Below are 22,941 nucleotides of genomic sequence, written 5' to 3'. Positions count from 1 at the left end.
TGTATGTGTGCATGTTGTATGTGCAAGTGTGTGAGATTTTGTGTGTGCATGTGTGTGAGTGTGAGGTTGTATGAGTGTGTGTGCATGTTGTGTGTGTGTGTGACTGTGTGTATGAGTGTGCATGTGCATGTCTGTATGTGTGTGCATGTGTGATTGTGTGTGTATGTGAGTGTGAGATTGCATGAGTGTAAGTGTGCATGCCGTGTGTGCGTGTGTGTGTGTGAGATTGTGTGTATGAGTGTGCATGTGCGTGTGTGTGTATGCGTGTGTGTGTGCATGTGTGTAGATGGCATGGCACAGATGGTCACGAGAGGTGCCTGGCTCTTCCACCACGTCACCGTGTTGTTGGGGAAACGCTGAGTCGAGGGCTCTCCGACAGCCAGGAGCAGCCTCCGAGATTCTGTAAAACCCTGCCCAGCCCCTCTCTGCCCAGGGCCAGGCAGCCTGGGCTGTGGCAGTGCCAAGGCCCTTGGATACACCCCCAGACTGCCTGGAAAAAAGATGTCCACTGGCAGGAAGAGACAGACAACGTTGGGTCCTAGCGACATAGCGCCCTGCAGCTTTAGTTCTTTAAAGGACATTCTGGTCCTGGCCGGGCGCGGTGGCTCAAGCCTGTAATCCCAGCACTTTGGGAGGCCGAGGCGGGCGGATCACGAGCTCAGGAGATCGAGACCATCCTGGCTAACACAGTGAAACCCCGTCTCTACTAAAAAATACAAAAAACTAGCCGGGTGTGGTGGGGGCGCCTGTAGTCCCAGCTACTCGGGAGGCTGAGGCAGGAGAATGGCGTGAACCCGGGAGGCGGAGCTTGCAGTGAGCCGAGATCGGGCCACTGCACTCCAGCCTGGGTGACAGCGGGAGACTCCGTCTCAAAAATAAATAAATAAATAAAAATAAAAAAAATAAAGGACATTCTGGTCCTGTGGAGGATGCGACGGCCCTACGCAGGACCAGGACCCTCTGCTGTCCCCTCACCGCAGACCCGCACCCTGTCCCTTGTCCCTCAGAGTCAGGACGTGAGTGGGTGGGCATCTCTCAGTAGAGCCTGAGCTGCGGACGTGGACACAGCAGAGTCCACTGAGCATCATCAAACTGACGACCAGAATGAGTGAGCAAGGCAAAAGTCTCAATCAATGGAGGCTGCTTCTTCTTCTTCTTCTTCTTCTTATTCTTCTTCTTCTTCTTCTTCTTCTTCTTATTATTATTATTATTATTTGAGACGGAGTTTCACTATTGTTGCCCAGGCTGGAGTGTAACGGCGCGATCTTGGCTCACTGCAACCTCCGCCTCCGGGAGTAATCCTAGCACTTTGGGAGATGAGGTGGGCAGATCACCTGAGGTCAGGAGTTCAAGACCAGCCTGGCCAACATAGTGAAACCCTGTCCCTAATAAAAGTACAAAAATTAGACAGGCGCAGTGGCTCACACCTGTAATCCCAGCACTTTGGGAGGCCGAGGCGGGTGGATCACCTGAGGTCAGGAGTTCAAGACCAGCCTGGCCAACATAGTGAAACCCTGTCCCTAATAAAAGTACAAAAATTAGACAGGTGCAGTGGCTCACACCAGTAATCCCAGCACTTTGGGAGACCAAGGCAGGTGGATCGCCTGAGGTCAGGAGTTCGAGACCAGCCTGACCAACGTGGAGAAACCCCGTCTCTACTAAAAATACAAAAATTAGCTGGGCGTGGTGGCACATGCTTGTAATCCCAGCTACTCGGGAGGCTGAGGCAGGAGAATCGCTTGAATCTGGGAGGCGGAGGTTACAATGAGCCGAGACTGCACCAATGTGCTCCAGCCTGGGTGACAGAACGAGAGTCTGTCTCAGATAAACAACAACAACAACCACCACAAACTCAAAACATTATAAGCACCCATTATCCCGAATCCTCTTAGCAGATTCTCACAGCCCACCTTAGAGCTGGGGAGTAACCCAGCTTTTAAAGTTGAGATCATTGAGCCCCCGCCCACTGAGGTTGGACTCCCAGACTCAGCGTTTTGTGAAGGGTTGTGGTTATGATTCCAGCACAGCCGCACCTGGCTCCAAAGCCTGCACGGCCACAGCTGCAGCATTCCCCTGCCCTGGCCGCGTTTGTAGACGACGCTCCAGGTGAAGAGCGCCTACAGCCAGGGCAGAAGCCCTGTTGGGTCAGGAGCACCGTCGCTCCATCAGAGTTCGCCAGCAGCAACACCATGGACACGCTCTCAGTGCTGAAGTCCAACCGCGATCGTGGGCAGACGCTTCTCAGCTTGTGTGAGCCCTGGGATTCCTGAGGTGGTTGTTTTGGAGCCTTTAGTCCAGCTTCTCCCTTGTTCCTGGGGAATGGTTTCCCCCATGCCCTAACTCTGTCATTCTGGAAGTTGGAAGTTTCTACTTCTCACAGTTAAAGACAAATTCTCTAAATATAGAAACACCATGACCCAATTTTTCTGGCAAAAACCAACAAGCACACACACCCACAAACATCTTTCCAGACACGTAAGCAAAATCTGCAGTTACACGCTCCTCATGTGTTTATGCAGTGTAACCTTCATTTCCGGCAGGTCCTTGCTCCTGTGTTTCTCTGGGGGGTTTAAGGCAACATAAATTTATTCTCTCAGAGTTGCGAAGCTAAAAATCAAGGTGATGGCAGGGCCAGGGCCAGCGCTCTCTCGGGAGGCTCTCAGGGAGAACCCTCCTTTGCCCTTTCCGGCTCTGGGTGGCTGTTGACATTCCCTGTGGCTCCTTCAGACGGAGAGATCAACCGATGAACAGATCCACAGGAACACAGGTAAATAGGCAGGCAGGGAGGATAAATCAATGACTGGATTCACAAACTCTGCCGTAGTTGACATTGTCAGAGGCCATGATTTTTCCTGTTTTCCAGCTAAGTTCCATGAGACCTGTAGACAGATTTATTGGTACAATTTAGTTGAGATAAATTATCTGCCAGGAGGTGATGGATGGACCTACAATATAATTACGTATTTGACTAAGCGGCTCTTTAACTTGTAATTAAACCCTTTCAAAAATTTTTTTTAAAAAATGCATGTTAGACATTAAAATGACCACCTGATTCCTAAGCTGCGTTATAAGGTTGTTGAAAGAGAAGTGGATACAGGAATCCCAGGACATCACAAGGAGAGGCTGCTGGAAAGAAAACGGCTCTGAAAGAATGTATCGTATCTCTTTTAGGTCTTCAGAGTCTACGACGCTTTTGAGAGCATTTGTTGACAATATTTTTGCTGACGATGTTAATAACCTGTTAAAAGGTTATCCTTAGGAGAGATACTGAAGAAGTGGGTCTCCATATTCAAATGACCCAGAGAAACCCCAAGAGGAAGATTATTCATTAAAGTGGTATTTAGCATAATGCCGTTGAACCTGACTATATCTAGAAGACACACACACACACACACACACACGCACACAAACTCAACCCGATGCACAACTAGTAAACAGCAAGCTCAACTTTCATGTGGTTTTACACTTCAATGCAGATACAGAGGTGTTTGTGGAAGGGATCTCTGTGGGTTTCCTGTGAGTGCAGAGAAGGAACAGCTGTGTGTGTGTGTAATGAGCACTGTAATTTCTAAAAATATAACTCACTGTAGGCAAGGTATTTGAAGACTCACTGTCATTACAAAATGTTCCCAAATCTGGTGGCTCACGCCTGTAGTCCCAGCACTTTGGGAGGCTGAGGCGGACAGATCACGAGATCAGGAGATCGAGACCATCTTGGCTAACATGGTGAAACCCCATCTCTACTAAAAATACAGAAAATTAGCCGGACGTGGTGGCGGGCGCCTGTGGTCCCAGCTACTCGGGAGGCTGAGGCAGGAGAATGGCGTGAACCCGGGAGGCGGAGCTTGCAGTGAGCCGAGATCGTGGCACTGCACTCCAGCCTGGGCAACAGAGCAAGACTCCATCTCAAAAAAAAAAAAGGCCGGGCGCGGTGGCTCAAGCCTGTAATCCCAGCACTTTGGGAGGCCGAGGCGGGTGGATCACAAGGTCAGGAGATCGAGACTATCCTGGCTAACATGGTGAAACCCCGTCTCTACTAAAAATACAAAAAACTAGCCGGGCGCGGTAGCGGGCGCCTGTAGTCCCAGCTACTTGGGAGGCTGAGGCGGGAGAATGGCGTGAACCCGGGAGGCGGAGCTTGCAGTGAGCCGAGATCGCGCCACTGCACTCCAGCCTGGGAGACACAGTGAGACTCCGTCTCAAAAAAAAAAAAAAAAAAAAAAGTTTCCCAATCTGCCTCTAATGATTAAACATGACTGAAGTCCCAGATTTGCACACACACTTCCCTGAAGCTTAGCATCACTCAGAGTTGTGAAGAGGCACGTCAGGTAACCTGGGCGATTCACAGTGCGTGGTGGGCCTGAGACTAAGCTCAGGTATCTAAGCAGGACTTAAATTAGGAACTTTGTCCTTCTTGCACAGGAAATTATGGTTTGGATGCTCAAATATTCTATGTCAGAGAATGGGAAAGGAAAAAAATGGGAAAATCGTCATGATTTTTTTTTCATTTTTTTAAATAATACTTTAAGTTCTAGGGTTAAGAAAATGCGGCACATATACACTATGGAATACCATGCAGTCGTGATATTTTTAAAAGTTAAAGATATCAGCCGGGCGCGGTGGCTCAAGCCTGTAATCCCAGCACTTTGGGAGGCCGAGATGGGCGGATCACGAGGTCAGGAGATCGAGACCATCCTGGCTAACACGGTGAAACCCCATCTCTACTAAAAAATACAAAAAACTAGCCGGGCGAGGTGGCGGCGCCTGTAGTCCCAGCTACTCGGGAGGCTGAGGCAGGAGAATGGCGTGAACCCGGGAAAAAAAAAAAAAAAGTTAAAGATATCAACTCATTTTCTTTTTAAAAAATAATGCAAGCTAGTAAACCACAAAAAAGCTCAACATAAAATAAAAGCAACCATCATGACTTGTATTTACTGAGTTGGTGGATAAGCAAGAATTAGGACCTGGCTCTGGGTAGCTGGGAATGGAGGTGCTGAGAAGAGAGGTGCACCTTGCCCACAGTCACCCCTGTCGTGCTCTGAATCCCTGACGCTCCAGACTGGACCCAGCAGAAGAGACGCTGATGGAGAATCCCTGGATCACAGAGCAGCGTGGTGACCAGAAACAGAACAGGAGACTCATTCGTCCTCGGAAGTGATTCACATGCAGCACGTCCACAATCTAGAAACAAAACCAGAGACTCATCTGCCAGATGAATGCCCAAAGGGCTGCTCAGGGAAAGGCGCTGAGGCTGTTCTGGTAAATATCAGGGGAACCCACCCCCAGTAGTTAACATGGGTTCTTTTTTATTTCCCTAAGCGTCTCAGCTGGTCTGAGAAATAAATGGAAAGAGTACAAGAGAGAGAAATTTTAAAGTTGGGTGTCCGGGGGGAGACATCGCATGTTGGCAGGTTCTGTGACGCCCCCCGAGCCATAAAACCAGCAAGTTTTTATTAGCGATTTTCAAAAGGGGAGGGAGTGGGTCACAGAGATCACATGCTTCACAAGGTAATAAAATAACATAAAGCAAATGGAGGCAGGGTGAGATCACAGGACCACAGGACGGGGTGAAATCAAAATTGCTAATGAAGTTTCGGGCACGCATTGTCATTGATAACATCTTATCAGGAGACAGGGTTTGAGAGAAGACAACCTGTCTGATCAAAATTTATTAGGTGGGAATTTCCTCGTTCTAATAAGCCTGGGAGCGCTACAGGAGACTGGGGCCTATTTCATCCCTTCAGCTTCAACCATAAAAGAGAGCCGCCTCCAAGGGGGCCGTTCATAGACCTACCTTCAGGGCACATTCTCTTTCTCAGGGATGTTCCTTGCTGAGAAAAAGAATTCAGCAATATTTCTCCTATTTGCCTTTGAAAAAAGAGAAATATGGCTCTGTTCCATCCAGCTCACCAGCAGTCAGAGTCCAAAGTCTTATCTCACTTGTCCCCTGAACATTGCTGTTATCCTGTTCTTTTTTCAAGGTGCCCAGATTTCATATTGTTCAAACACACATGCTCTACAAACAATTTGTGCAGTTAACACAATCATCACAGGGTCCTGAGTCGACATATATCCTCCTTAGTTTACAAAGAAAATGATGGGATTAAGAGATTAAAGACAGGCATAGGAAATCACAAGGGTATTGATTGGGGAAGTGATAAGTGTCCACGAAATCTTCACAATTTATGTTCAGAGATTGCAGTAAAGACAGGCGTAAGAAGTTATAAAAGTGTTAATTTGGGGAACTAATAAATGTCCATGAAATCTTCACAATCTTCTGCCGTGGCTTCAGCCAGTCCCTCCATTCGGGGTCCCCGACTTCCTGCAACAGGGAAACAAGTGAGATGTGTGTGCACTGCGATCTCTACATGTGGCTCTTACGTGATGGGACAGAAGCTGATTGGTGCTGCTGCCTCAAGGTTGTCAGTGCCCTCGACTGGAGGACGAACACCAACCACACCATCCCTGGATGGACAGACAGGTATAAAGACACAGAGTATACAGGGGTTCTGCAGGAAGCATCTGCAGTTCACCTGGTTCAACAACCCCAGTTGCCCCACAGTTGAGACCAGCCTGGTTGGTATCATGCAGGTGACTAAGCCTTAAGAAATGTTGAAACTGGGCCAGGCACGGTGGCTCACGCCTGTAATCCCAGCACTTTGGGAGGCCGAGGTGGGTGGATCATAAGGTCAGGAGTTCAAGACCAGCCTGGCCAACATGGTGAAACCCCAGCTCTACTTAAAAAATACAAAAATTAGCCCAGCATGGTGGCATGCACCTGTAATCCCAGCTACTCAGGAGGCTGATAGAGGAGAATTGCCTGAACCCAGGAGGCAGAGGTTGCAGTGAGCTGAGATTGGGCCACTGCACTCCAGCCTGGCAATAGAGTGAGACTCTGTCTCAAAAAAAAAAAAAAAAAAAAAGTTAAAATTGAAGCTGGAAGTTATCATTCTCAGCAAACTAACACAGGGACAGAAAACCAAACACCACATGTTCTCACTCATAAGTGGGAGGTGAACAATGAGAACACATGGACACAGGGAGGGGAACATCACAGACCCGGGCCTGTCAGGGGGTGAGGGGAAAGGGGAGGGAGAGCATTAGGACAAATAGCTAATGCATGCAGGGCTTAAAACCTACATGACAGGTTGAAGTGTGCAGCAAACCACCATGGCACATGTATACCTATGCAACAAACCTGCACATTCTGCACATGTATCCCAGAACTTAACGTAAAATAAATAAATAGGAGTACGACATGGGAGTTTTGAGAGAACTATTAATTTTTTGGTTATCTCAAATTTAAACCTGTCAAATGTTTGTCAAGAATTTGAAGTATTCAAAAACTAAAAGTAAAGACAGTAAACATAAAATCAAAAGGAAGTATAAAGGAACATGGGAAAATGGACAAACCGGGAGTGTAAGTGCAAACAGGCTGGGCACGGTGGCTCACGCCTGTAATCCCAGCACTTTGGGAGGCCGAGGCGGGCAAATCACGAGGTCAGGAGTTCAAGACCAGCTGGACAACAGTGTGAAACCCCCTATCTAGTAAAAATACAAAAATTAGCCGGGCATGGTGATACACACCTGTAATCCCAGACACTCAGGAGGCTGAGGCGGGAGAATCACTTGAACCCAGGAGGCGGAGGTTGCAGTGAACTAAGATAGCGCCATTGCACTCCAGCCTGGGCAACAAGAGCGAAACTCCATCCCCCCACCCCACAAAAAATGTTCGAACAATTCTCGTCCCAAATAATTATGAAATTTATAATTTCTCAGGGCACGGAAAGTTTCTTGATAGAAAGGAAAATGAAGAGCAAAACCCTCTTATGCATAGAAAGTTGGTTGATTCATTTTTCCACCAGATAAATGTTGAAGCCACACTAACTATGAAGTGTAGGAACATAGAATACTTGAATTATCTAATCAGGTCCCATTTATCATTGGTTGTAAATCACTTTTAAAAATGCTCACTTTTGACCAGGGCTTGGTGGCTCATACCTGTAATCCCAGCACTTTGTGAGGCCGAGGTGGGTTGATCACCTGAGGTCAGGAGTTCGAGACCAGCCTGGCCAACATGGTGAAATCTCGTCTCTACTAAAAATACAAAGAGTAGCCAGGTGTGGTGATGGGTGCCTGTAATCTCAGTTACTTGGGAAGCTGAGGCAGGAGAATCACTTGAACCCGGGAGGTGGAGGTTGCAGTGAGCTGAGATCATGTCCCTGTACTCCAGCCTGGGCCACCAAGAGAGACTCCGAAAAAATATATATATGTTTATATCACTCGCTTTCTGTTATTTTTGAGAGGATGGTTTACATCGTGGAAGCAAAATTAAATTCATTTCTGGCTCGCATAGTTTCCCTTTAGCATCAGTTGACTCTGCGGCATAACCGTCCCGTGTGCAGAGGCTCAGAGAGAAGACAGGTTTTGGTCTTTTACTTTTATCCTGCTTATCAAAATGAGATTGCTGCAGGACCAACCTAGCTGTAGAATATGCAATAGTAAGTGTAGGGCCATCATGCAAATAGCCAGGCTGGGAGTGTGCCTGCCATTCACCCTCACATCCACTAACCAGCATTTGTCTCTTAGCCCACATATCCCAGACAGTGGAGGAAGCATGATCTTCCCTTTGGCCCAGGGAGACAGAGAAACTATTTCTGGGTAACATTAGAGGATCTCTGATGTTTGCTCCATGCTCTGCTCCCTGCAAGGGTTGAGTGTCCTCATCCCTCACCAGACCTGAGTTGCTGATACCTCCTATGGGCAGGATCCTTGGAGGATCGCTTGAGTCCCAGAGGTTAATCAGACTCAGTTCTGCCTCAAAAAGCTCACAGTCCCATCCTGGCCAACATGGTGAAACCCCATCTCTACTAAAAACGCAAAAATTAGCCAGGCGTGGTGGCACACACCTGTAGTCCCAGCTACTCGGGAGGCTGAGGCAAGAGAATCTCTTGAACCTGGGAGGCGGAGGTTGCAGTGAGCTGAGGTCACGCCACTGCACTCCAGCCTGGAGACAGAGTGAGACTCCGTCAAAAAAACAAAAAACAAAACAAACAAACAAAGAAAACCTTTGTCTTCACCTCTTTGTCGGAGTTTTGAGAGAACTACTCATTTTTTTGGTTATCTCAAATTTAAACCTGTCAAATGCTTGTCAAGAATTTGAAGTATTCAAAAACTAAAAGTAAATACAGTAAACATAAAATCAAAAGCAAGTATAAAGGAACATGGAAAATGGACAAACCGGGAGAGTAAGTGCAGGCAGGCCAGGTGCGGTGTTTGGCTTGTTCCCCGCGTTTTGTAAGGTAAAGACATCTCACCATTGATGTTAAATCCAAACGCTTTACTGTTGCTTAGAAGCCCTCACATGGTAGGTAGCACAACAGGCTGACTCTAGCCAATAAGAACTTTACTGTACATTTTAAAACAAAAAAGCGTAATTGGGGCCAGGCACGGTGGCTCACACCTGTACTCCTAACACTTTGGGAGGCCGAGGCGGGCGGATCACCTGAACTCAGGAGTTTGAGACCAGGACAACATGGTGAAACTCCAACAAAACAACAACAACAAAAACCTCACAGTCCACACATGAAAGACCAGTGACGATCAGGCAATAAAAACTCAGCCTATGGGTCACAGACACCGTGAATCTATCGACCTCCTCACTTCGCCTGTGCGATAAAGACGTGTGTATGAAGGTGGATGTCTGCATTGAGATGCTCAAGAAATGGAGCGAATTACCAGGTGAAGAAACAGCACGTGACAATTCCACGAGCTACCGACAGCTTGTTGCAGGCAGCAGTTTGCGAATTGCTCCGGGTAGGTGCCACTTCAAGTAGAAAGAAACAGAATAAAGGCTCCGAGGTCATCAGAAAGCAGCTTCCAGAGCGTGTTCTGTGCAGAGAAGAGATGTGGACTTTCTCTCCATGTGAAATCAGGGGACAAGAAAAGGTGCACATAGGAGGCTGGCATGAGCATCCGTGTGAAGAGACCACCAGCAGGCTCTGTGTGAGCAACAGGGTTGTTTAGTTCACCTGGATGCAGGCGGGCTGAGTCCGAAAAGAGAGTCAGCAAAGTGGGGTGGGATTATCATTAGTTCTTACAGGTTTGAGATGGGTATACGAAGTAACTTCTCAAGGACCGGGAGAATATTACAAAGTACCTTCCTAAGAGTGGGGCAGGATGTATCCTATCAGTTAGGTGGGGCAGGAACAAATCACAATGGTAGACCGTCGTCAGTTAAGGCTATTTTCACATCTTTTGTGGCTCTTCAGTTGCTTCAGGCCATCTGGATGTACACGTGCAGGTCACAGGGGATATGATGGCTTCGCTTGGGCTCAGAGGCCCGACAGAGGTGACCTTCTCAGAGTTTGGGAGAAAATCTCTGTGGCAGAAATTTGCATGAGGATAAGAGGTGATAAGACCCTCCACAAGAGAATTCTGCGTGTTCCCCGCCTTCCGTGAGATAAAGACATCTCCCCACTGATGTTAAATATTATCGTTTTGTTACATTAGGTCTCTTGCAGGAGCCTGCACTGCATGAGAAAACAGCCTCTGCATCTTCAAATTTGCGCCTGTAATCTAGAACAGCTATAATCTAGAACAGCTATAATCTAGAACAGCTAGAACTTCCTCTGACAAGGAGAACATGTGTATTCATGCTCTTCTCTCTGACAGCCAGCAGCCACACGTGGCTCTGAGAACTCAAACGGTGGCCATGTGGCTGAGGAACTGAATTTTAAACTTCATGGAATTTGATCTATTCTAAGTTAAAAAGCCATATTTGGCTAGTATACCTATGTAGCAAACCTGCACGTTCTGCACATGTATCCCAGAACTCAAAGTAAAATAAAAAAATAAGTGTACAACATGGGAGTTTTGAGAGAACTGTTAATTTTTTGGTTATCTCAAATTTAAACACGTCCAATGCTTGTCAAGAATTTGAAGTATTCAAAAACTTCAAGTATTGTCAAATTTAAACACGTCCAATGCTTGTTGAGAATTTGAAGTATTCAAAAACTTCACCATATTAGATGACTCAGATACTGAATACACTTCATCTCTGCAACATGTTATTGAGTAATCGCAAAGATATGGAACCAACCCAAATGCCCATCAATGATAGATAAGATAAAGAAAAGGTGGTACACATACCCCATGGAATACTACGCAGTCATTAAAAGGAGTGAGATCATATCATTTGCAGAGGCATGGATGAAGCTGGAAGACATTATCTGCAGCAAACTAATGCAGGAACAGAAAACCAGACACCGCATGTTTTCGCTTGTAAGTGGGAGCTGAACAATGAGAACACATGGACACAGGGAGGGGAACACACTCACTGGGGCCTGTCAGAGGAGGGCAGGGGGTACAGAGAGCATTAGGGAAAAGAGCTAATGCCTGCTGGGCTTAGTAGCTAGGTGAGGGATTGATAGATGCAGCAAACCACTATGGCACACGTTTACCTATGAAACAAACCTGCACCTCCCGCACAGGGACCCCAGAACCTTTTTAAAAATTAAAAAAAAAAAAAAACTTATTGAGGAATTTAGAGATTAAACTGGCTGAGTGTATACGTCAGCTTTCCAGAAGCAGGTCTGTAGAATTTCAGAAGAAGTCAGATGATATTAATGAGATATCCAGGATGAGTGTGTGGGTATAGTCAAACCACCTTAAATGGCTGGAAGATCAAAATAGGATCGTAGAATGGCTGGTTGTCTGCTCAGCTGTGCTGGAATGTTAAGATAATCCCACAAGCATTCAGACACTGCTGTTGCCAGCTTGGAGGTGTCAAGATGGTACCAGAGGGAAGAAGAATGTCCGTGGAGAACAATCCTCCTGGGAATAGATCCAGGTCCTTGCGTATTAATGACCTCTGTGGCAAAGACTGGGGGCAGCTCTGGCCTCAGCCTGGGCTTGGTGGACGGTGAAGTAGATACTGGGATCCTCCGAGAGGTACTTGGGACACTGCGAGGCAGGAGTGAATCCTGTCTGTGAGAGGGCCTGGTGGTTTAACTGGGCATACATCACCTCCTGTGTCTCTTCCGCTACAGGGCCCTGAGAGGATGAAGGTGAAAAGAGGAGCACATTTAGTAACTGAAGGCAGGGAACTGGGAATGTGAGGGGATGAAGTTGTGATGATGGTTTGGACTGGAAGAACTCACCTCTTCATCCATCCGGTGGCCTTCCGTGGGCTCTGTGTTTGCCATGGTGGTGTCTGTGGGGTGAAAAAGGAAGTCTTCCAGATCTTCACATCAGAGGTGGCAATACCAAGGCCAAAACAAGATGAGGGCGTGCCTGAGGCTGCAGCATGATGCAGCCTCCCCCACTAAATTCAGAGAACCACCCATCAGCAACCCTGGGGCAATCTTGACTGCCCCAGGACCACTCCCATCGATGGCCCCCATCCTTCTGCCTCTCTCATGGACCATCTCCTGCAGGTCAGTGGCCTCCCTAGAGGTGAGGTGGAGGTAGGGGAGGGGTTGCGGTGATTGGTCAGTGAAGGGAAGCAGAAGGGTTTCTCCCTCAAGAACCTCAATGGAAACACAGATCAACCCACAGGAGGTGAACAGCCCTCTCTGTGCCCCGGTCCTATCCCCACGAGGCTCACATGATACGGTCCTCCCCTCCCTGAGACTTACAATATTTTATGTAACACCTGAAACCGATAAAAGCAGAGAGGCACACGCCAATGGAGATGACGGCTACTGAGAGTCCAATGAAGATATTCAGGTTGTTGCTGGACTGTCCTTGAGGAAGATGTGCGTCTGTCAAGAAGCAAATGATAAACCCTCTGATTGACTGTTTTGTGCCAATATATACTGAACGCACGACGTGCTTTATCTGAAGCTCTTCCAAGATCCCTAAACCCGAACAGTTACTTTCTCCATTTTCCATCACTTACAAAAAATTCCAAGAGAAGTGAAGACACATGTCCAAATCAAAGGGCCGGTAAGAGAGATGCGGAGGCTGGGTGTGGTGGTTCACACCTGTAATCCCAGCACTCTGGGAGGGCCAAGAAGGGTGGATCACCTGAGGTCAGGAGTTCGAGACCAGCCTGACCAACACGGCAAAACCCCGTCTCTACTAAAAATACAAAAATTAGCCGGGCATGGTGGTGCACGCCTGTGATCCCAGCTACTCGGAAGGCTGAGGCAGGAGAATTGCTTGAACCCAGGAGGCGGAGGTTGCAGTGAGCCAAGATTGCACCACTGCACTCCAGGCTGGGTGACAGAGCAAGACTCCATCTAAAAAAAAAAAAAAAAAAAAAAAAAGGAGAGACCTGGAGGTCTGAACCCAGGCCTACAAGGCTCCAGTGTGCCTCCCCTCCCACTTCCTCATGAGACAAGACAATTTGCTTTTGCATGACAAAGGAAACCCTCTGCATGTACCATAGCTGAACCCCGTTTCCCCCATCCCTCCTCGGCCCAGGACAGATGGACTTTCTGAGAATGGAGAGAGGGGTGGCCAGAGGATGACTCTCATGCCGGTTTCTGAGAATTGAACTTGTTCCAAAGAATGTTGGTGCTTTTCTGAGTAATGTGTAAGAGCGGGTGGGTGGAGGATTTGGGAGAGAAAAGGGGGAGTGAGCACAGCGTATGTCACATAGGAGCACATCCTCCATACCAGGACCCATGCTGAGGGGTGAGAGGACTTCCCACGTGTCTCATCCTCACTCTCTCATCCATGATATAGTCCTTGAAAGAGAAAGGACTGTAGCCAGCCACACTCTTGGGCTCAATTGATGGCTCTGTTACTTCTAGACATTCAACTTGGGAAGCTTTTCTTTCTTCTCTTTCCTACTTTTTTTTTTTTTTTTTTTCCATAAGGAGAGAGGCATCATTGGCCCAATATTCTATCCAAGAACTTGGATGCTTTGGCCAGGCGCTGTGGCTCATGCCTGTAATCCCAGCACTTTGGGAGGTGGAGGCAGGCTGATCACTAGAGTTCAGGAGTTCGAGACCAGCCTGACCAACATAGTGAAACCTGTCTCTACTAAAAATAAAAAAATTAGCTGGGCATGGTGGCAGGCGCCTGTAGTCCCAGCTACTCGGGAGGCTAAGGCAGGAGAATCACCTGAACCTGCGAGGCGGAGGTTGCAGTGAGCTGAGATCACACCATTGCACTCCAGCCTGGGCAACAAAGTAAGACTCTGTCTCAAAAAAAAAAAAAAAAAAAAAAAAAAAAAAAAAAAAAAAAAAAAAAAAGGCCGTGTACAGTGGCTCACACCTGTAATCCTAGCACTTTGGGAGGCCAAGGCAGATGGATCACAAGGTCAAGAGATCGAGACCATCCTGGTCAACATGGTGAAACCCTGTCTCTACTAAAAATACAATAATTAGCCGGACGTGGTGGTGGGTGCCTGTAATCTCAGCTACTCAGGAGCCTGAGGCACGAGAATCACTTGAACCCAGGAGGCAGAGGTTGCAGTGAGCTGAGATGGCACCAGTGCACTCCAGCCTACAGACAGAGTGAGACTCCGGAAAAAAAAACAAAAAAAACCTTTGTCTTCGCCTCTTTGTTGGAATAAAATCCAAAGTCCTTACTGTTGCTTAGAAACCCTCACATGGTAGCACACAACAGGCTGACTCTAGTCAATAAGAACTTTACTGCGCATTTTAAAATAAGAAGCGTAATTGGAGCCAGGCATGGTGGCTCATACCTATATTCCTAACACTTTGGGAAGCCAAGGCGGGCAGATCACCTGACCTTAGGAGTTTGAGACCAGCCTGGACAACATGTTGAAATCCTGTCTCTACTAAAATACAAAAAATTAGCCAGGCGTGGTGGTGCACGCCTGTTAATCCCAACTACTCAGGAGGCTGAGGCAGGAGAATCACTTGAACCCAGGAGGCAGAGGTTGCAGTGAGCCGAGATCGTGCCACCGCACTCCAGCCTGGGTAACAGAGCAAGATTCCGTCTTTAAAAAAAAAAAAAAAGCATAACTAAGTTGTTTGTAACTTAAAGGAGAAATGCTTGAGGGGCTGGATGCCTTCTCCTCTACGATGTGTGTATTTCACATTTTATGCCTGTATAAAAACATCTCATGCACCTGATAAATACACGCAGCTACTATGTACCCACAAACATTAAACATTTTAAAAACGAGAAACCTTCACATAAGTTGGCACCTGTCCACCTCTTTCAGCTCCACCCCCCGTCCCCCAGCATGTCAGCCTCACTGGTGCTGTGAACACACACAAGCCGTTGCCATGTTGAATTTTTTTTTTTTTTTTTTTTTTTTTGAGATGGAGTCTCGTTCTGTCACCCAGGCTGGAGTGCAGCAGCATGATCTTGGCTCACTGAAAGCTCCGCCTCCCGGGTTCAAGCGATTCTCCTGCCTCAGCCTCCGGAGTAGCTGGGATTACAGGTGTGTGCCACCATGCCCAGCTAATTTTTGTATTTTCAGTAGAGACGGGGTTTTACCATGTTGACCAGGATGGTCTCCATCTCCTGACCTTGTGATCTGCCTGCCTCAGCCTCCCAAAGTGCTGGGATTACAGGTGTGAGTCACCGCGCCCGGCCCTGCCATGTTGAGTTTATGGCACCACTGTCCTACCTGCTGGAAATGTCCTTCCATCAATCCTTCCAACACTGGCTGTCCTTGTCATCAGGATCACACCTTAAATGTCACTTCCTTGAGTGACATAGAGTCTTCCCTTCCACCCAAGCTAAAGGATCCACTTAAGCTTTCTGTCACATGACTCTATCTTAATGAATACAAAATTAATGACTCTGAATAAATCAGTTCACACGTCTATTCATTATAATTTTTCTCCTTGCTGCCACACATCACTGGAGTATGATAACCTGAACACAGGATCTGTTGAATATTCAGATCGTAGGACATTAGAAGATGGACAATAAGGCTGGGCGTGGTGGTTCATGCCTGTAATCCTAGCACCTTGAGAGGCCAAGGCAGACGGATCACTTGAGGTCAGGAGTTCGAGACCAGCCTGGGCAACATGGCAAAACCCTGACTCTACCAAAAATACAGAAAGTAGCCAGGTGTGGTGGCGGGCACCTGTAATCCCAGCTACTTGGGAGGTTGAGGCAGGAGAATTGCTTGAACCTGGGAGGCAGAGGTTGCAGTGAGCTGAGATTGAGCCACCGCATTCCAGCCTGGGCGACAAAGCAAGACTCCATCTCAAACAACAACAACAACAAAAAGATAGACAATAAATATTTAATATGGTTTTTTAAATCCTTCCCGTCTTCCAGCATTTTCACGTACACCGACCTCCCTGGCAGAATGAGAAGCATTGCTTTTCAGCAGGCGTCAGGCCACTCTAACCTCTTCCTCCCCTGTGGACGAGGCCTCAGTCCCAAAGCATCTGAGGCTGAAAGGCTTTACAGATCCCCGCACTGACCACAGTCTCAGATGTGGATGGGGAATCTGGGGACCTGGGAGGGGCTGCCTAGCCCAGGGTCATGGAGCTGGGAGGCAGCACAGCTTTCATTCACACAGGGGCCTTCTGTCTCTGCAGGGACTCAGACACTAGAAAAGTCATTTGCTTACCAGATTCAGGGGTGGATTCCACGAATGACAGAGGAGTACTCTTAGTGTTTTCTAGGGGAAAAAAAAAAAAAGGCAGAGAAGGGGTGAGCAAGAGTCATTGATTGCCCCATTAAAGTAGGATCATTTTCTTTTTCTTTTTCTTTTCTTTTTGAGACAGACTCTCGCTGTGTCGCCCAGGCTGGAGTGCAGTGGTGCCATCTTGTCTCACTGCACCCTCCGCCTCCTGGGTTCAAGCCATTCTCCTGCCTCGGCCTCTCGAGCAGTAGAACCATTTTCTTTGGAGGGTTGGTCCCTGCACACCCCCTACTCTGTCATCCACCTAAAGACTAATGGGGGTCCTGGGGTCTCTTCCTTGGAATCTCTGGGGGGTAATTCCTTCCCTGAGATGGGAAGGTGATAAGGAGATGCTTGGTGGTGTCAACAGACATTGTCTCCCATCAGGATGATAAATATCCACGTTCCCCGGCAGGGAAATCTCCCTGAGGTGAGGGGTCAGGAGGGGCTTTGGAGAAATGGAAAAGGGTGAGAGGCTGAGGCAACCTCTTGTCTCCATGAACCACATCTGGCCTCACCTCCCCCTGTGTTTGTCCTGACCTCTTTCTTCACACAGAAGGTGGTGGAGGGTGTGAAGCTGCCCTGTCTACCACCCTACACCCTGACAGCCCCGTCATGCTCAGCTTCTTTTTTCCTGTGTTTTTTTTTTTTTCCTGTATTTTTCTGTGTTTTTTTTTTCCTGTATTTTTTATCCGTTTTTTTTTCCTGCATTTTTTCCTTCTTTTTTCCTATATTTTTCACTGTCTCATTTTATCCGGAATACCTAATACCCCCGTGTCCCCAGCGGGACGCCCCTCAGGTGTGGCTCTGTGATCTAGTGGGCACCAGAGCGTGCAGCCGGCATGGACTCCTCACCTGTGACGCAAAGGTGCAGTGGGTCACTGGGAGCTGACCACTCATAGGGAGAGTCATTGAAAGAATCATAGCATCTATAGGTCCCGCCGGGGACTGGCGTTGCGGGGCCCACAGAAAAGTGGGCCTGGGATGCTCCACTGTGCCTCTGCCCTCCACTGAGCCACTGTCCATGAGCAACCCCGTCTCTGAACAAGTGGTACCGGTCAAATGAGATTTCAGAGCTGCAGAAGAAGTTCAGCTTCTCTCCCAACCTCATCATGGGGTCCACCTGGGTGGAGAGAGAAGGCTTTTTGTATTTTCCTAGGAGAAAAAGAGGTGGGTTTTAGAACACACTCCTGAGTGCATGAACAAAGTAATCTCTCTCCCTCTTTTTTCTTTCTTTCTGAGACAGCGTTTCACTCTTGTATCCCAGGCTAGAGTGCAGTGGCGTGATCTCAGCTCACTGCAACCTCAGCATCCTGGGTTCAAGTGATTCTCCTGCCTCAGCCTCCTGAGCGGCTGGGATTACAGGCACGCACCACCACACCTGGCTAATTTTTGTATTTTTAGTAGAGACGGGGTTTCACCATGTTGGTCAGGCTGGTCTTGAACTCCTGACCTTGTGATCCACCCACCTCAGCCTCCCAAAGTGCTGGGATTATAGGCGTGAGCCGCCACACCCGGCCTCGTTGTTCTTATCTTGGCAGCAGATTCCGAATGTCAGCTGTTGCCTCTGTCAATCTCATGTTCCTCTGTAGGGTCCTGAGTCAGCCTATGTCTGTGTCTTTTTACTTCCCCTGCATTTCATTGGTTCTCCATTGATTCTCCACTCTCCCTATGTGTGGTCAGCCCCCAGTGATCCACTGCACCTTTGCGTCACAGGTGAGGAGTCCATGCCTGCTGCACGCTCTGGTGCCCACTAGATGACAGAGCCACACCTGAGGGGCGTCCCGCTGGGGACACGGGGGTATTAGGTATTCTGGATAAAATGAGACAGTGAAAAATACACACAGGAAAAAAGAAACTGAGCATGACGGGGCTGTCAGGGTGTAGGGTGGTAGACAGGGCAGCTCCACACCCTCCGCCACCTCCTGTATGAAGAAATAGGTCAGGACAAACCCAGGGGGAGGTGAGGCCAGAGGTAGTCCCTGTGACTGTGTCCCTGTGGCTTACCGCCCCTAGAAGCCATATGAGATGTAGGTTTCTCCTGGAAAATGGAAATTACTCTGCGCTTTGAGAACCTTCAGAAAACACAGTGCTGGCCTTGGGTTCCCCGACACGGGGCTATGGGGTTATGAGTCTCACTATTTTTCAATTGTGTGTTGAAAAATATAAGAATCTCAGGAGGATCAGAAGGAACCTCACAGGCTCCTGCAGGGAGCGACTGGCTGTACTCCCAAGCCCAAGGAGTTAGACGTGATTACTTGTTGGGGAGCGTGGAAACATATTAAACCCCTTTGCTGAGCGCTTCCTCACAGTCCCTCTGTTCTTTTATTTCTCTTCCTCTACTGAGGTTTGATAAACAACCACATTACATGAAGCTCCCAGGGCCCCAACGGATCACGGAGGGTCCAGCCACACTCACCTGTGATCACAATGTCCAGGGGGTCACTGGGAGTCGACCACTCATAGGGGGAGTGATTGAAAGAACCACAGCATCTGTAGGTTCCTGCATGGGCAGGCGTTATAGGACCCATGGAAAAGACAGCCTGGACGTAGTGGCTCCCAGCCTCCATCCCCTCATCAAGCTGCTGAGAGTGCTGCGTGTGCTCCTCTTTGTATAAGACAAATTCATCAAAGGCCAGTGGTGAGCGACAGCGCAGGCTCACCCTGGCTCCTGCGTGCACCAGGGAGCTTGGGTGCGCTGAGATGGAGGGTTTGGTGAACAAGCCTGAGAGCAAAGACGGAGGAGTTCACATGAGTCTCCTTTCTCACCCCTCGCCTGAGACCTCAGGGTGAAGCTCTCCCTCATCACCCCCAAAGCCTGTCTGCATCCTTCCTGTTGGTGTGTGTGCATTGTGTGTGCGTGTTCTCTCTGCGCAGATCCCCACTGTCCGGCTTGAAGCCATAGGAGATGTGTGGCTCTCCTGGAAAATGGGAATTACTCTGTGCTTTGAGAACCTTCAGAAAACACAGTGCTGGACTTAGGTTTCCTGGCATGGGACTGTGAGGTTGTGAGGCTATTTTTCAATTCTGCATATTGAAAAATACAAGAATCTCTGGAGGATCAGAAGGAACCTCACAGGCTCACACTGAAGGAAACAACCGGTTTTGCCCCAAAATCCAAGAGGTTATACATGACTACTTATTGGGGAGGGTGGCAGTGACTCCTTTTCCCTATTTGGGCAGAAGGACATGGTAAACTCCTTTGCTGGGCAGCCCTTCACCGTTCCAGTCTCCATTCAGATCCTCCAGGAGCCTGGATCTCCCTACCTCACACCGACTTGCTTTCCCTGCTTTCTTGGTGGAAAAACCCAATCTCTGCTCTGTTGCTTCTGAGCTCCTCGAATGTGGGACCGCCAAATTAAAATACACGCATTGTCAATGTTGTAAAGTGGTTATACAGTAAAACTGAAACGTTTGCTCTGTTATTTTCAAAGTTGCAAATTAATGACTTGCAAGTGGAGAACTATTTTCAAGTTCTTCAATTTTTCTCCCATGCTTCAAGAAGTTAACAACAACAAAAAATGATGTTGCATTATTAACACAGAACGGACCGTGCCAATCCTCATTCTTGATGTCTTCTCTAAAATCCTTCCTTGACTCATGGTTCAAGACACAGATCTCTATCTTTCTCTTCCGGAAAACTCTACTCTCTCTCTCTCTCTTTGTGTATATTTACATACATATGTAAAATCTGAACAACTCCACACCCTCCCTTCCCTGCTTTACAGGATGAGCAGGGGCGACTCCACAGGATGAGTCTCTAACTCCCTGTAGACACTGCACATCCATGAGAGAGAAGGGATGAGTGTCAGGAGACTGGGAAGGAGGACAAGAGGAATGGGTGCATTTCCCAATCCACGTCCCACTGAGTCACTGGACTCATCTCCCAAGGGAAGTGTCACTTCCCCAAGCCTCTGGCTCCTTCAAGGCAGGGTAATGACTTCCCTGAGGGAAACACTGGTGCTGGGGTCAGGCAACATGGCTCCTCCCTGGACCCATCCTGCTGGAGTTGATACCAGCACCCTGCGTCTGCTACTCCCCAGGCAGATTCTCCCACTGCTCGGCTTCCTTCCTCCTCCTCCTCCACCTGGGTACCTAATTCCTCACAGGAAATGCCCTCTCTTTAAATTCTTAGGACGGCTTCTGTGTCCACAGTTAGTGCATGACCAGCAATCCCACAATGACTCTCTGGCTTCACTGGGTGTGGACTCTGGGAAGGACCATCTGGACACCAGGTGGATGTGGGGTGGGCTGGACTTCTCCTACCTGTGACGATGATCTTCAGGGATTTGCTCCCAGTTGACTGTTTTGAGGTGTGCTTGTAAATTCCAGCACATCTGTAGGTCCCTGCGTGTCCTGGGGTCACAGGGTTGATGGTGACGTGGTTGGAAAGGCCAGTGTACGACTCACGGACTAGGCTCCCAGTGGTTTGGAATATTGTGAACATGACAAACTGAAGACGGGAATGACAGGAGAGAGTCACACGTCCTCCTAGGGGAACCCGAGGGCTCGGCCAGGCTGACAGGGAGAATTCGTCCTGAGCACCTGGAAGAGGAGGAGGCACAACCTAGAGAGGGAAATGTGGAACCCCCCGTCTCCCACTGTCCTTGCGGGCTTTTCCTTCTTCACATTGTTCTGGTTTGCCGCATAACATGGGGTCCCCTGATGCCCTGGGATACCTGGTAGTGAGCCAGGGACACAGCCCACCCCAGAGTGGACATGGAAGGTTTCCCCAGAACAGCATTCTACTAAGCATGATGATACAATATTGAGCCAAGTTGCTCCTAGTTCTTATCTACAACAAGAAATCTGTGCATGGAGGAGAAGGAGGAAATCTACCAGATTCAAGCAATACAGAAAACATATCAACTCATTTAACAATTCCCAAGACAAGTGCCCGGCATGGGTCCCCCGCCTCCCGACAGAGAGTACTCCACCCACCCCTAGACACGCCGGATTCTGAGCATCACAGGTTCCTTCAGAAGATTGGATGAGCCCGAGGGGCTGCCCTTGGAGGGTTTCTAGAACAAAATGGAAATTGGGGTCTCCAGAGGACCCCCTTCCTGTGATCCCAGTGCTCAATGCAAAGCCCCCCCCCCATGTCATCTGCATCATCCTGACTTCGTGTCCTCCCTCCCTGCCTGGAGAATCATTTGTGTTTGGCCAACACAGCATCCTAGGACTGAGATAGGACTCACCCACATGTGTGCAGATCTTCTGGTTCAGACAGAATCCTGGGCAAAAAAAAAAAAAAAGAGAGAGAGAGAGATAGCTTGTCTTCACATGAATCCTGCCCTCCTTGTGACTGGGTTTGTCAGCTCAGCCTGGATTCAGAGGGTGGATGAACCTGCTTCCCACCCGCAGCCCCAGGTTGTGGAGAGGCCAGGTCTTCAAGAGAGCATTTTCTATCCCAACCCTGTCTGCTTTTCCCTTCCAGGACTTACCCAGACACAGGAGGGTGATGAGTTTGGGGGCCATGGTACCACTTCTCTTGGGCAGAACACAGGGGTTGAGCTAAATTGGAAAATGAACAGGATGTGGTAACCATGGTTCCGGTTTCAGTATGCAGAGTTTAGAGGGTGACCACCACACAGGAAGATGACCAGCTCTCACCCTAAACATAGCGGGTGACACAGGAAACTTGCAGATGGTATTTTTGGTTCAAGAGCCCCTAACAAAGGCCTGCCATGAACCTCAGCACCGACCAATCGATAACGTCTGAATTTCAAGTTTAATTTTTCTATGTGCAAAATTGTAGAATGATATCTTAATATCTTATTGCCTTTTTCAAGAACTGTGCATGATTCTGTTTCTGTGATGCAACGTTCTCCTGCCAAATTAAAATAGACGCATGGTCAATGTTGTAAAACGGTTGTACAGTAAAACTGAAATGTTTATCCTGTTATTTTCAAAGTTGCAAATTAATTACTTGCAAATTGAGAACGATTTTCAAGTTCTTCAATTTTTCTCCTATGCTTCAAGAAGTTAACAAGAAAAATTGATTTTGCATTATTAACACAGAAGCGAGCATGAAAATCCTTGTTCTTGATGTTTTCTCTGAAATCCTTCCTTGACTCACAGTTCAAGACACAGATCTCCATCTTTCTGTTCCAGAAAACTCTACTCTCTCTCTGTGTGTGTATTTACATACGTATACAAACTGTAAATAACACAAACATATGTGCATATAATGCTGAAGGTTCTCCCCAAAAGCCAATTCATGTTATTAAAAAATTAGTAAGATTAGCAAGAAAAAAAGCCCTGTGAAATCCACACTGAAAAAAAAAACAGCATATTCACAAAAATAGTATCAACTCATGCTTTTTCTCTCATCTGGCCCAGAACTTCCCAACGTATGAAAACAACACACA

At 48.0% G+C, this 22,941-nt stretch overlaps 1 protein-coding gene across 1 annotated transcript; it reads right to left on the bottom strand.

Annotated features, from left to right (window-relative positions):
- Positions 1-11,862: 11,862 nt before the first annotated feature.
- On the bottom strand, positions 11,863-22,048 carry LOC112613255 (putative killer cell immunoglobulin-like receptor-like protein KIR3DX1). The gene is made up of 9 exons (XM_025368600.1): positions 22,015-22,048; positions 21,769-21,804; positions 20,837-21,115; positions 18,990-19,295; positions 17,426-17,725; positions 16,517-16,567; positions 12,639-12,764; positions 12,162-12,214; positions 11,863-12,054 (listed from the first exon to the last, which is right to left on the bottom strand). Exons 1-9 carry the CDS (start codon positions 22,046-22,048, stop codon positions 11,863-11,865), a joined length of 1,377 nt encoding a protein of 458 aa, XP_025224385.1.
- Between the last annotated feature and the right edge of the window lie 893 nt (positions 22,049-22,941).

This window comes from Theropithecus gelada, chromosome 19 (assembly GCF_003255815.1).
Source record: "Theropithecus gelada isolate Dixy chromosome 19, Tgel_1.0, whole genome shotgun sequence".
Taxonomy (NCBI): Eukaryota; Metazoa; Chordata; class Mammalia; order Primates; family Cercopithecidae; genus Theropithecus; species Theropithecus gelada.
Note: the sequence above shows the minus strand (reverse complement) of the source record. Positions and strands in the feature narration are given on the sequence as shown.